Source organism: Pygoscelis adeliae, unplaced genomic scaffold (assembly GCF_000699105.1).
Source record: "Pygoscelis adeliae isolate BGI_AS28 unplaced genomic scaffold, ASM69910v1 Scaffold36, whole genome shotgun sequence".
Lineage (NCBI taxonomy): Eukaryota > Metazoa > Chordata > Aves > Sphenisciformes > Spheniscidae > Pygoscelis > Pygoscelis adeliae.
The window spans coordinates 172398-186220 of NW_008824934.1; the positions used below are offsets into that span (position 1 = coordinate 172398).

At 41.5% G+C, this 13823-nt stretch overlaps 1 protein-coding gene across 2 annotated transcripts in view; it reads right to left on the bottom strand.

The window, feature by feature from the left end:
- Positions 1-13823, bottom strand: part of SKI (SKI proto-oncogene) — a 122036-nt gene that overhangs the window by 14161 nt on the left and 94052 nt on the right. For both annotated transcript variants that reach the window (XM_009325132.1, XM_009325131.1), the window contains 2 exons: positions 1327-1452; positions 706-821 (listed from right to left, as the gene is read on the bottom strand). In XM_009325132.1, coding sequence (XP_009323407.1) covers positions 706-821; positions 1327-1452 — 242 coding nt within the window. The remainder of the gene's footprint in view (positions 1-705; positions 822-1326; positions 1453-13823) is intronic.

The following is a 13823-nucleotide window of genomic DNA, read 5'->3' on the forward strand; positions in this document are numbered from 1 at the left end:
CCCACCTATTATGACTGGTGACTCATTCTTGTACCAGTTTAATTATGTTCCTATCCAAGAGCAGAATCTGGCCTACAACATCAGCTTTCTGATGGATCTTACAAGCTGAGGAGTCTTCCGCAGGCTCTCCTGCCCAGTGTGCTCTGCCATGACCCCCCAGGACCACTGGCCATCAAGAGGGAACAGGGCAGCCCGTGCAGCCTATTCAGTCCTTCATCTTCCGATGGTACTGTCCATACAGGAGGCAGCACGCAGCTGTGTTGGCAACACGCTGAGTGGCCAGTGTTACAGAGCTGCTGCAGTCACCAATTGGCCTGGAAATAGCTGGCTGGTCCCTGACCACCTGCCCTAAGAGAGTAACTCAATCTTCCTTTAAACAGTGAAGCCCAAGAACTTCTGATGACTGTACCCCAAAATGATCATAGGTTCATAGAAGCAGCCTTCATTTCAGACTTTTATGGCATGTTTCACCTAAGAAAACCTATTTAATGAATACACAAAATATCAGTACTTTTTTTTTATTTCCCTTCTGCAAATTAAAACACTGCAGCTGCAAACGCTTTTTAATCTGATACTAGTGGACTGACTGACTGAATTACAAAGCCACCAGTTAACAGTGCAAGGGAACAAACATAAAGCAACTTGCTGTCAAATGAATCTCCACGGCTGTTAACCCCATTCTCCCTTCAGTTCATGTCTCCTTACCTGTCTCGGATCAATGTGGGAAGATGGGTTGAGAGCTCTTTCTCATTTGCCGATACAGCAGGGGACCAGGGCCGGAAAGCTGAGAGACGCTGACGGGGATGGACACAGCCAATACTCTGGGAAGGAGGGGAAAGAAAAATAAGTAAATACAAACAATTTTTAAACTATAAATCACAATGGAGCGCTAGTGATGCTTTTCAGTACACATTCCGCTATCTCTAAAACTGCTCCCCTGCTGGCTAGGATCTACTTACTTAGCAGATTCCACTGGAAGAGGTGAACTGTACTAATGTAAAACCTCACACGTTTTTTCTTTGCCAATAAGTTATATGTAGTTTGCAGAGACCACAAAAGGCTCCTGAGTCTTTCGGGAGTCTTGTACCTCAAAGGCATGAAGGATTTGCTTACTTCATTGTCACAATCAAGGTCAGTGAACACTGGAAGATGGCAAAGAAACTGGGAGGACTGTATAGCTCAATGTTTACTAGGAAAAGGATAGAAATGTTATTAATTTAGAAAAACTGGGCAAGTTCTTTCTCTCATTTTCTCTTCTGGTTTCAGTAGAAGGATGCTACATGCTAATTTGATCTCCCTTCTGATTAGAAAATATTCAGCAATCACCTTATTAGATGAACTGGATAAGGACCGTAACCAACTGGACTGTTTTTCCTTCTCAGTAGAAGCTGGAGATTGGGAAGCAGAGTCATCTATTTTGGGCTTTTTGGAAGCGGGAGGATCTGAAGGGACCTGAAACAAAGACAGGCAGGAAAAATCAAAGACAGAATTACTCATTTTGCAATTAGCTTAGAAACAGGTTATAAGGCAAAAGCAAATTTTGTATTTAAAAGAAAGAAACACTGCGGTTTTTCCTGCGTTTTTAAACCTAAGGAGAAACAAAGGAGTGAAAACAAGGGACAGACACAAACTATGACATAATGCAGCTTCATTCCTTCATTTAAAATACTTCGATAAAACGTCGATGGTGCAGGAGTGATAGGCAGTAATGTAAGTGAGACATTCACACCATGTTGCAGAGAACTATCTGCGTTTTATTATTTTTGTATGCAGAAAGGTAAGGTTTAATGTGGTTGCTGAACTGGAAAGATTATTTTAAACGAGAACAGAACAGACTTTGTTATTCTGTTTGCAGTGGTTGTTATGCCGATGACTTCACTACCCCACAGCTGCAGTGGATTCTGGGGGTGCTGCCAAGAGCTGCTTTGCCTTTTCCACAAGTGGCTCAGCTTGGCCCATAAATCATCCTCAAGCATAAGAAAGCCCTTTGGCAAGCAAAACCCCTTTCCTTCAACACTGTGAAGGAATAAAATTCCTATAGTCCCAGCGTGGCTTGCAAAAAAATTGGTAACTACTGGTTTAACTGGTGCAGTGGGGATACCAGCTTGAAGACTTGCCAGTACAAACACGTCTATCAGCAGGGAGGGAGAAGGTTCTGGACCTTATGCTGCATCATGACTAGAAATAATAAGAGAAATATACCACCTCAGTTTCTGTTCCTTTTTTTTTTCCCTTTTCTTTCTTTTTGCAGTTCCGAACTCTCTACCTTTCCATATTCCCATTCAACCTGGTTCTAAGCAAGGTGGCAGAACCATGCTGCAATAACTAGTAATAGCTCATATTTGCATTAGATGTTTTCATCCTTACACCTTTCTGTGATTTTTGCGGGCAAACAAGTATTTATACAGGTGTGTCTGTAAAACACAGGAATGGCAACATTTGGAGAGCCTGAAATGCTTCAAAACCAGGTTTATTTGCCAGTGAAAGAAAGGATCTTCTTTGCCAATGTCTTGTGTTCTGAAAATCAGTCCCCTTCAAGGCATCTTGAATTGGGAACGCAGAGACTGCTTCTCCAAATGATTATTCACTCCTGAAAATTGTGATCTAAATTACTTTACCTGAAGAGTACATGAGGAACTGAAAGCAGTATCATTAAAACACACTTCTCCAGACTCCCAACTGACTTCCAGGCAAACCCAACAGCTATGTAACTAGAGCAATGCCATCCCTTTTGCACACCTTAATTAGGAGGAAATTATGACCTCATGTCCATGAACAGTCTACTACTTCCATGGATGCAGGGCAATAGTGTGGATCTACGGCTCAAGCCGATGACTAGCTAGCTAATACCAGTTCATCTGGCAGCACCCACAACTTGTACCACTTCTACAGCCCAGTGTACATAGTAACATAATCAAACCAAGTCTGGAGGTTTTAGTAAAACATTCCCTGGCACTCTGTAGCTTGGAGCAGCTTTCCACATGTAGCAGATGAAGAAGAATGACATGGGTGTGTATATGTGTAACCCCAAGTACAAAATCAGCCCGTGCCAGTGCCAAACTCCAGCTTCAATGGATTTGCAGAGGATGCTTTCGGTACAGCTTCAGGCGTCCCTATGGTTGACTCTTGTAGTGGCTATGGCATGGTCCCTCCCATCTAACTCAACTAAGAAAAGGCATTTCTAAATGCTTTTTGTAGAAAACGCAGGACAATGCATTGGAAAAGATTTGTTTTTGCTTTCAGAGATGCTGTCTGTGCAGAATTAGTGACAGCATTAGAAAGGTATTTGGCAAGTGACTACTGATCCCAACCCTATCCACTGGGGATGGTGAGCTGTGTGGGGAGGGGAACTTGGGGTGGAGGGTGGGGAGGAAGGGGGGCTTGGAATGAAAAAGGCAACAGGTGGCAAGACTCAGCATGGAAACCCATTCCTCCCCCCAACCATCAACACTCTGCTGTCTGCAGAACATTCTGTTCAGGCAGGCGTGGAAACGGCCATCCTGGGCCCGGTACCCTCTCTGCCACAGCGCTCACACAGCCAGAGTGGGATCACTACCACGGGGCACGCGTGAAAACAAGCAGCTTTGGGAAAAGGAGAGCAAGTGTCAGGTTTTAGAAAGGTTTGAGGAGAGATATTTCAGTAGAATGATCTCATTTGCATTTTTAAAGAAATCATTTCTCATCTCCAGCTTTCTCCACTGTCCCCCTTCTTTCCCCTTTAAATCAAGGCTGACACCTACGATCAGGAGGGGTCTGAGCACAAAACATTTCAGCAGACCTGGGAAATGATGCTTAACCTTTTGTTGCCAGGAGCCATTATTGATCTGAAAACACGGCTGCTGCTAGAAAAAAAACTGCACTAAACAAGGTGTGTGCATGGGGGGAAATTGGCTTGCCTTCCCCACAAAGAGATGGAAATGGGGTGAAAAAAGGGGGAGAGAAAAACAGGTGCTAAATGGGGTGTGTGGATTTTTCTAACTTCAAGTCATCTCCCACCACAGGACTCTTCAGTATTCCTAACGAACTAGTGCTGTCTAAACCAGTAAAGCACTTCAGCTGGACTCAAAAAGGGACTGCTGCCAACATAATTTTTGAGCTGCTGTGATGACCTCCGCCAGTTTTCTTTCCATCCACTATCCCATTTTGTTTACACAGATCATCTGCTGGTTGAGGCACGAATTGCCTCTCAGTACATGCTTAGAAAAACCCACCATGTATTTAGGTTCCATTTTAACACTGTAAAAATGTAGTTGTTCTGGTAGTTTTCCACCTGATCTATGAAATACTGAAGCACTACATGTTACTGTTAACCAAGAAATATAGGTTCAGCTCTGAAACTCAAGAAACAGAAGGCTTCTGACTACAACTTGTAGTCATTTGATTAAATTTTTCCTCTTGTATTTTTCTATCTGCTTGGACATCCCATTGAAAATACTTTTGTCCCCCTCCACAGAAATACTGTGGCTGTGTCATAAACTCCTCAAAAATTCCACCTATGAATACCCAAAGCAGGTCAGTAATGTACTGTACTGCACTTCTCTTGTTTTGTGCAGCCTTCTGATGCTGAAAGAGGCAGAAGCAAATTTGCTCACAACTACAGGAAGATACTTAGATGCGGAACAAGACTAGATACTGAACACAAAATCTTCTCTTCGTATGATTCACCGATTACATCCCACTCTAGGACAGATTCCAGGCAACAATATACCCCACTCTGACACTTCCAACCCAGTCACAGCAGCCAGCAAACCTTGCTATTGGCTCAAATATGGATGATTTTATTTCATTTTCTCTCTTTGCCAAATAATGAAACATACAAAGTTGCAAAAGAAATACTGAAAATCTGATGGTTTTTGCCATCTTCATAAATGACTTACGAAAAACCTGAACCCCAACCTTCGAAGACTGAAATAAGTATTTCCTTACTTCCTATTCAGTTTTTCTTCTATTGCAGGCAACTTAATAATTTCTTGTCAAATGGGCTTTGCGCTGGGCAAAGCGATTTGCTAAAGTATACATTTTCTCCAATCCACAGATGTAAGAAATTTCATGATACAAAGTGGGCCCAGAAATGCTATGTGAAACATTTACTCAAGCTTTTTGACTGTTGTTTTCTGAAGCAATTGGTTCTTGAGGAAAAACAGATACAGAAAGATTTATAAAGTTACTAAAAAAAGATTTTAAAAGTACATTCCAAAGGGAAATTTGGGCACGTGAACTTTAATGTCAGCCATTTTAAGGCAAACTGAAATTAAGCAGTCCAATTTGGCCTCTAGCCAACCAGGGCCACATTTGACATGTCAGATCAAATTGTCTACTTCAATTAAGTATTACAGCAACAAACCATGAGACCAGTAGAAAGAATTTTTGACCTTCTACTTCTCAAAAAGACAAGCCTTCCCCAGTGCTCAGTACCATGAACAGAACCAGCAGACCAAGAAGTACCAGGTCAGCATGATACCCGAACGTTACTTTTCGTTGCAACATAGAGTGGAAAATGAACCCAGAAAAAATTCTTAAATTTTAAGATTTGGGAGCGCTCACAGATACGATTCTTGGTGCCTGAGGATCTACCAAAATACATTTCCTGAAGTATTTCACTTTCATTTCCCTACCTTATTTCCAACACTATGTAACTGGGCTTTTGTTCTCTCCTCATTCTTTGCTCTCTTGCACCAAACAATGACTGCTGTATCTTTACGACACTCTGTGATGTGAGCAGCTATCCACTAGGGGATAAGCTAAGACCACTACAAACAGGACAGCACTCCCTTTTGGAAGGACAGAACACTAGTACAGGCCAAATCCTGCAAAATGGTAAAGTCAATGGAACTGCAACCAGTTTTATACAATTGACAGTCTAAACCTACATAAAGGTGTGTATTGCCAAATGCGTGCACTTCCATCTTGTGTAAAAAACCAACCAGCACTATTGAACAGAGCTAAAACTCAGTGCAATCCCATGTTCACAAAAGACCAAGGACCCTGTTAAAATCTTGCAAACTTCAGTGTCAACCCAGGTTTTACTACGTTGCTCAGCTAATATGAGTGATGCATGTGGTAGTGAAAAATGGGCTTCTTTTGCCTTGTTAAGAATGGAAAACATTTGGTGAAAGGAGTTCAAAATATTTAAGAGGCCTCCTTGCCTGTGGAACTTTTAGCTTAGAAATGTACCTTCAGAAAAGCAGCCCATGCTCCAAATTCTGATCTATCCTCTGCCGAGAAAACCTCCCCATAACTGGGTCTAAGTCTGGCATCAAATTCCAAAACCTAATTGAAAACACGGACCTCTGTTAAAATGGGGTAACGGCGTATGTTTATCTGTGTTTGTAACCTTTCCCAGGCTAGGTTTGAATGCATTTCCACTATGTGTGGTGAAGGATATGAGTGAAAGAATAAAAACTCCAGGCTTCTCTGCTCTTCAAATTCAGCGATGCAGTGCCAGCCTGGTGCTGCAGTAGCTACTGCAGCTTTGAGAACATCTGACAGGCTGGGAGCAGGTGCAGTGACCCACACTGCATGGGGCTACTGATTCGCCTCGGCGTAGCAGACTGTTCTTCAGCAGCTAGACAGTTAAAGGGACAGAGCATGCTCTGTGCAGATACTTTGATGAGGCTGGGGAATCCGTCCCCTGGCCCAGTCCACTCCTTTTAAAGATGGATTGGAAACGTGGATACCGTACCAGCAGAAATTATGGCATCCTACGTGGCATCTTTAGAAATGAAAGATTTAATGTCCCCAAATGCTATCAAGCTACCCCAACACATAGAAATCTGTATTTCAGTCTCTTAAAAGAATTAATTGGGAAAATACTGGGCGGCTGAAGAATTCAATTTCATATTCCTAACTCAGGTGTAAATCAGAAACATCTCCATTGAAAACTCTGCAGCTAGAAAAGCATGTATAACCGGAGTAGGCAAAATAAAAAAAAAAAGGGCTGTAAATCTATAGATAGCACACTATCATTTTGTTCAAGCTGCTGCTTCTGCTGCTAGTTCATGCAAAGAGCTGAGGTCAGTTATACCATGAGAAAGGGTGGGGCTTCCTGTCTCATCCGATACTCCGTCTGGGTGTGAAAATTAAGCAGCTTTCTTATTAGGGGCACAAACCACAAAACCAGACACCGGTCTGATATAAGCATAGAGAAACCCCAGAGAGAGACTACTTGGGCCCAAAACGTGTCAGACATCAGAAGTTAAAAATACATGGAAAGAGCAAAAAGCTGATAGTGAGCACATTCTACCACTAGCATCAAATGCCCATGTTCAGTACTAAAGCTGCAATCCAGTCTGTGCTGCAGTAGTACAGCACCACAGGCTCAACTGGTCTGTACTTGAGGTTCACTTAGGGTCCACTGGGTGAGCAGGGTCTTCCCAATAACTTAGTGAGCCTTTGATTAAAAATTATCTGGTTGTCATTTAATATGTTTTTCCTGTTAAAAACTATCATCTGACCATCTCAGCTCACATTTACTCATTTAATCCAAGGGAATCTGGAATTTAGGCAAACACCTAAACCAGCAACTGTCCTATAGAGAGCGGTATAGGTGCAAGACCTGGTTGGTGATGAACACATCTGCACCACAGGCCATGGAAATTCTGAAAGACTAGCCTAACACCTGTTCTCAATAAAACTTCCCTCCTTAGGTAAGCTGGATAGGAAAGATGATTCTGTAGAGGACACAGGGGTGGAACACACAAACAGAAAAGGGCTTGTGACTCCAGGTTTTGCTACTGATTGATTTATAAGATCCTAAGCAAATAATTTCCACTACTCTCCCCTAGGAAACTAACACTAATTCTGTTCTACTTCAAAAGATGTGTCAAGAATAAAACCCTCTGACACTACAGATACACCAGTAAAAACATTACAAAAGTGCCTGAAGATTTTCACCTATTTCAATTTATGGATACCGCAAGTTTTCCAGAGCAGTGAAGACCCGTCTCTAGCAAATTCATGCCAGCCAGCAACAGGCTTGTTTTTCTTAGCTACTTTACACAGACCCATCCGTTAGGTCCTTGCTCAGTTACAAGGAATGGACTGGACAGGTACACATCTTATTGGGAAAACTCAGCATCATTTTAACATACTCGGGGAAGTCAAGGACCAAGTGGGAGTTTAGTCAGCAATCTTTCTCACCCTTCTGAGGTGTTCCTCTATGTCAGAACTTAGGTAGGATGGATGACATTTTCAAAAGCTCATAAGCTGTACCAGAGCAAAAGCACATTAAAAACCAGGAGGAGTCATGCTGCTGAGATGCTCTGTTTATTCTCCAGGTTTTGCCAAGCTTATTTTACCAACACTAGCTTGCTCGTAAGAATAAACTTATCCAATAGCCAAAAAAACCCTATACGCAGTGAAAAAGATGGATTGGAACTACCTTTCCAGGCAACTGCACTGCATTCAGTTATGGCATCTGCAAATGAAGCATATGAGAATGCTGCTAGTGCTTCTTATTTGACTTGGCAACTTAGCTGCTAACCATTACTGGGACAAAGCTTTTAATATTCTATTAACGTTTCCTTGCAGAAAAGGTACTACAAAAAGTGAAATGTTGGGAGTTGAAGCACAGCAAGGGAACAAAAAATTGTGGAGATTATTATTCTCATTACCTGCACAACTACACAATAAAATAAACTACGTATGAGAAGCTCTGGAAGCATCTATCTATAGGAATTTATGGCTTTTCTTACTCAGTGATGAAAAGCAAATCTAAGCAACTACCCCAATCTCTGCATTTCATGCTACTAGTAATGCCTGAAGAGCCCTAGGAAAGTCTCAAGAAAATATTTGCATAGACCGTTGCTGAGAAATCAGAGTATATGAGTTCTGTTCCTACTCCATGAAGAGCGCATTGAGTAATACAAGTGGGAACTGAAAAACAGAACTTTTAGGTTCTATTCTAAATGGCTTTACTTGTTTGCTTGTGTGGCCGTGGACCAGTTACTTAAACTCAGCTGACCTGTAGATATAAAATGGGTAGTATCACTTACCCATTTTTGAAGGGTGCTACGAGGTTTATCTTCTACTTTTACTTGGAAGAAAAGGATGCAAAGTCTTACTTTAAGCACAATGAAGTCATGGCACTATGTGGTAACTCCTCCTCTAGTAGTACCCATGTAATTTTTTTCTTCAGAGCCCTAAGACTGGTTCAGACTCCTGCTGGCACAATGATGGTATTATGTTGCACAGCCTTGTAAAATGGCATTTCAGAAGAAATTACCTTTACCAGTGACAAGTATTCAAAGCTACTTCTGGAGGTTACCGAGACCACAGTTCCTGAACTTGGGAACTGAACTTCGAATTCTCCACAGGATGCTTTTATGAACCGCAGGCTTGAGTCTATCTAAGAACAGGCTGAACCACATGAGAATGGAGTGCGCTCTGTGCTCCTCTGGTTGTCTTAAGACTTCTTTCAGATTTCTAGTTAAAATCCAACTAAAAAAATGCAAAATGAGAGGTTATCTTCAATGTGGGAAAAAGGGCCCTTTATCTGCATCCTTTAAGCCTTCACAAGCACGTCAACTATCAATGGATAGAACACTTGCTTCCTAAAGCCCCTTTGTGACGTGGTCCAGAAATGATTAATAAGGTATTAGAGGTCTTTATAAGGACTGCACTTTCACATGGATTAAAAAAATAAATATATTCAACTACAGATTGAAAGCAATGAAGGGTTGTCTCGATAATAAAAAACGCTAAAAATAATGCTGCTCTACGGAGCTGTAAGAAGATTTACTGCTTGTCTACTGTACACATTTAAAAGAGAAAAAAAACCATCACATTGCAGTGTCAGTTCTAGGGAGTGTATGTAGCATTTGGTTTATTTTTCTTTTTTACAATTTTGGTTTCATTGGGCAAGAGTCCAGACTTTCCATCTTCCCATTTTTCACTGCTCTGGTGGAAGCATAAGTACTCATTTTACCCTGTCATTTTGGGACGTGTGATTACGGGAAGTATTTGCTTTCTATTCTTGCCTTCACAGCACACATGCTGGCTGCCAGTGTGTCCCCCAAGTCTGACCTGTGGGGAATCTTCACAAACCACAGTTGAGAGCGCTTCGGAGAGCGCCTGTTATGCACAGGCATAAAAAGGAGCTGTGAAAGAAAACCTCACTGGAACTAGCCTGCTCTCCCTTCCTACTGATGAGCCTACAAGGACTCACTTTGTCTCTTCCTGAGAGGGGATCTTCTGGTTGTGCAAAGGCTTGATTTTACTTCACCAATAGCAATGTAAATGCAACTTCCCAGCTAGTCTAAAAGAATGCTATGTAAAGGGGTAATGTCTTAGTCATATGGTAGTACAGGAAGTTCATCTTGAAAAATTGGGAACTGAGTTTTTCCTCACACCTGTGCAAAAATCTTTTAATTTCTATGGAATCACATCCAAAATTTACAACAGAAGAAGTGAAAAGGGACTGGACTATTTTATTTCAGACACTATCTCAGTGTAAAGCAAATTAATACAGCGTACCCTTTGATGAATTCATTTTGAAAGACAAATTTAAATTATTTTCTAGAACACTCTACATAGCCCCTGGATAAGTCATCATCCATTTTCGAAGTTTCTGGGCTAGCATAAAAGAAAGAAAAAAGTTTTTTCTCCTGTCTCAACATTTCTTTCCTTTCATTCTTTTAGTATGAAAATTAGGCCAGATGACATCTGATGACTGCACTTATCCTAAGGAGCAAACAGTAAGGCATTTCTAGTAAGTTGTGGTATACCAAAAACAGCAACAACCTCCCAGATAAACCCCAGATCCAGAAACCTGATTTTGAAATGGAGGGAGGAAATGCAAATAATCTCACCACTTTTCTATTTCACAAAGATTGGTAAGCCTTCTGGGATTCTTCTGGGCCAGTGGAGACTTTACTGCAACTTGCTAACTTTCTCCTGGGTTCAGTATTAGTGAAGCTTGGTTAGCATGAAGATGCAGCTAGTGCTACCTGGAAACTTGCATTGAGAAAAAATTCTCAGTCAGTTCAATTAGCTGTTTAATCTCCAATCTCAACAATTACTCTTTTATTTCACTGTTCTGTTTGTAAATCTATCATATAAAACTACTCTTTGATACAGATCTGATCCTATAAATCCTTAAAACTCTCCAAATCTTCTACAAACATTGACTTTTTAATAGCCATTCTTCTAGTCTCAAAATTCTATGAATCTTTAGTAGTTGCTCAACAAAATCAGTATTTCCCATTCAAAGTGATTCTGCTTCTCCAATTCTTCTAGTTGTAATCCCTCTGCTATGGGCAAGCATAAGAAGCACAAAACCATCGTAGTATGATACCCACTGCACAGATGGGAAAACCAAAATAAGCCAGAAACAAAGTAAAAGCCATGCACGAATGTGGCTGTCAGCTATCTCAATGTCAGTGTTAAATCCCTCAGATAGAGTATCCCCCTTATTTTTTTTATTTTTCTTTTAAAGAAACATCTGAAAAGATAGCTGATTATTTGTTACATGATGTACTTGCTTTTTGGCTCTTGGCTGATGCAACTGGAAGCCTCTTTTCCATTGGCTAAGAGTCTGTTCTGCCCTTCCAGTGGAAACTAAAAGTTACAGCTTGAAAAGAATTCCCTGCCCTGTTTAAAACAAAACAAAACGAAAAAGTTCAACTCACACTTCCCACTGGTTGAGTAGAGCCAGTGATCGAGACCAGTATAAACCAGGTCAGAGGGGCTAAGAAGAAAGAATGGCCCCTTTTCCTTTGATCGTTTTTATTGGCAACAGTTGCCTGAGAACTCTCTGATGCCCTGTCAATATGAAGGGAAGGAGAGTGCAACTGACTGAGGAAAACAAATGAAGCAGGCATTATGTGCCTGCACACACACGTGCATGGGTGTTCCAGGAAAACAGAACGCAGGTTTGGCAGTTGGAAGCAACGAAGGGCTCGGCTCCTGTTGTAACTGAAGCTGAGGGAAGTTATGCCATCAGATTCATCAAAGAAAATCAAAGTTTCTTCTATGAACAGATTTGCTTTGCCCAATCTTTGCTAAATTGTTTGTGGGGTCACGGTTCTGGTAATTAAAAAGCTGTTTGCGGTCAAAATTTTCTCCTCACATTTTCTTTGAAATGAAACCAGGCTCTCTTGCTGTAACTGCACTTAAGTTCCAGCTTCAAACTCTCTCCAAGGCATCAGTTCCTGTATTGTGGAGACATGTCCACTCTGCCAGCCAAGAATCTCATTTTAGTTTCAAATGTTACATAAAAGGACAAGTATTCCCCTTGTGATTTCCACTAGTATCAGCTCTCTACCAGGCATGGTGTTCTTCCCCAAGTACCAACTAATGCATAATGAACTTCAGCAGCCAGACAGTTTATGAAGCCAGGAAAGGGGAGAGGGGGCTCTAAATTGATGGAACACAGATGGGCTTTTGGTGCTCTTTTGTCAAACTCTCCTGCAGTACCTGGGCAGGCAGCTGCCAAGCTCTTGACTGCCCTGATTTGGGTTCTTCCCCAACTCCTCTTGTGCCTGCAGAGCTTCCTAGGGCACAGAATCTGCCCTGGATTCAATAGGCTGATGCAACTATAAAGCTACCAGCACCCTACCTTTTTTTTTTTTAATTACAAGGACAGACATTTGTTAACGGAGACCTTTTTGCTCTTCAGAACTTCTTCCTCTTGGGTTCATCTGACTTTCATCTCTCTTACTTTGGCATCTTTCCCAAACACAAGCCATACTCACAGGTTTTATGACTATTAGGGTGACATATTATTTTACCACTCAGTTACAAAGTCCCACCCTCCTAGAATCTGTGTCTTCACAGCACATCTATGACAACATATTTGGTTTCTCCCAGACAAGTCCAAGAACTGTGTATGTCTGAAGCCATGACACCTTCAGTGCAGTTAACAATCGCAATGGTGAGCTGTCAGGGCAACTGTCTCCCACCTATAGTCTTCTGTGCCAAAACTTCATTAGGCACCTTGATGTTAATCCAAAACCCTACCACTCTTACAGCAGTGCACATCAGGCAAAAATATGATCAAGATCTTATGGATCAACTTTATGGATAGTTACCAGATCTATGGTTTCTTGAATAATTTTGTATATTTAATTGACTGTGCCATTTTTAAGACAAAGCTCAAAGGTCTGTGCTTAGTTTTAAATCAGAGTAATTATGGCAGGAAAAGAAAATAGCATATAAAATAGCAAAGTTGATAAGCAGCGTATATTTAACAATGTCTCACAATTCAGTTGAAAAATAAGGCCTTCAGTCCTCGCCCCACCCTTCCTCTCAACACCTAATCTGACATTTGTGGCAGGTTGGTTTTCTTTCAAGAACTTTGCCAAAAGCCTGGCACATGTGTGTAAGCATGTGACACTGAGGGGTGAAGGCGATGGAACAGTCTTTTGTCAGCCTAAACCAGGGACAACAGTCTAAGGACATCATGATGAATTACTTCAAAGTCTGCAGAGCCAGTGGAGCATAGCAAATACAACCCCACTTGTCTGCGCTGTGATCCATACTTACCTGAATTTATTTATAGGGCTCTTTCTGACAACCTGCTCGGCATCCCCACCCATACTTAATGAAAATGCATTTTATCAGCAGATCTAGTTTGGTTGTAGTATCATTTTGGTAATCAACAATACACTAGAATAAATACTCTATGAAACAATTGGGATCCTCAAGGCTGCAGAAAGGCAGCACTGCCCTAGGGCTGTGGTACATTTATTTTTCACTTGCACTTAATTTACTTGAGATGACTACAGGAGAGCTTGAGACTATTCTGGAAGATACGGTCTACGTGTCTCATGACAGGACTGGGAGCCAGGCTCTTTGCTTTGAAGCCCAGGTACAACAAGGTGTAG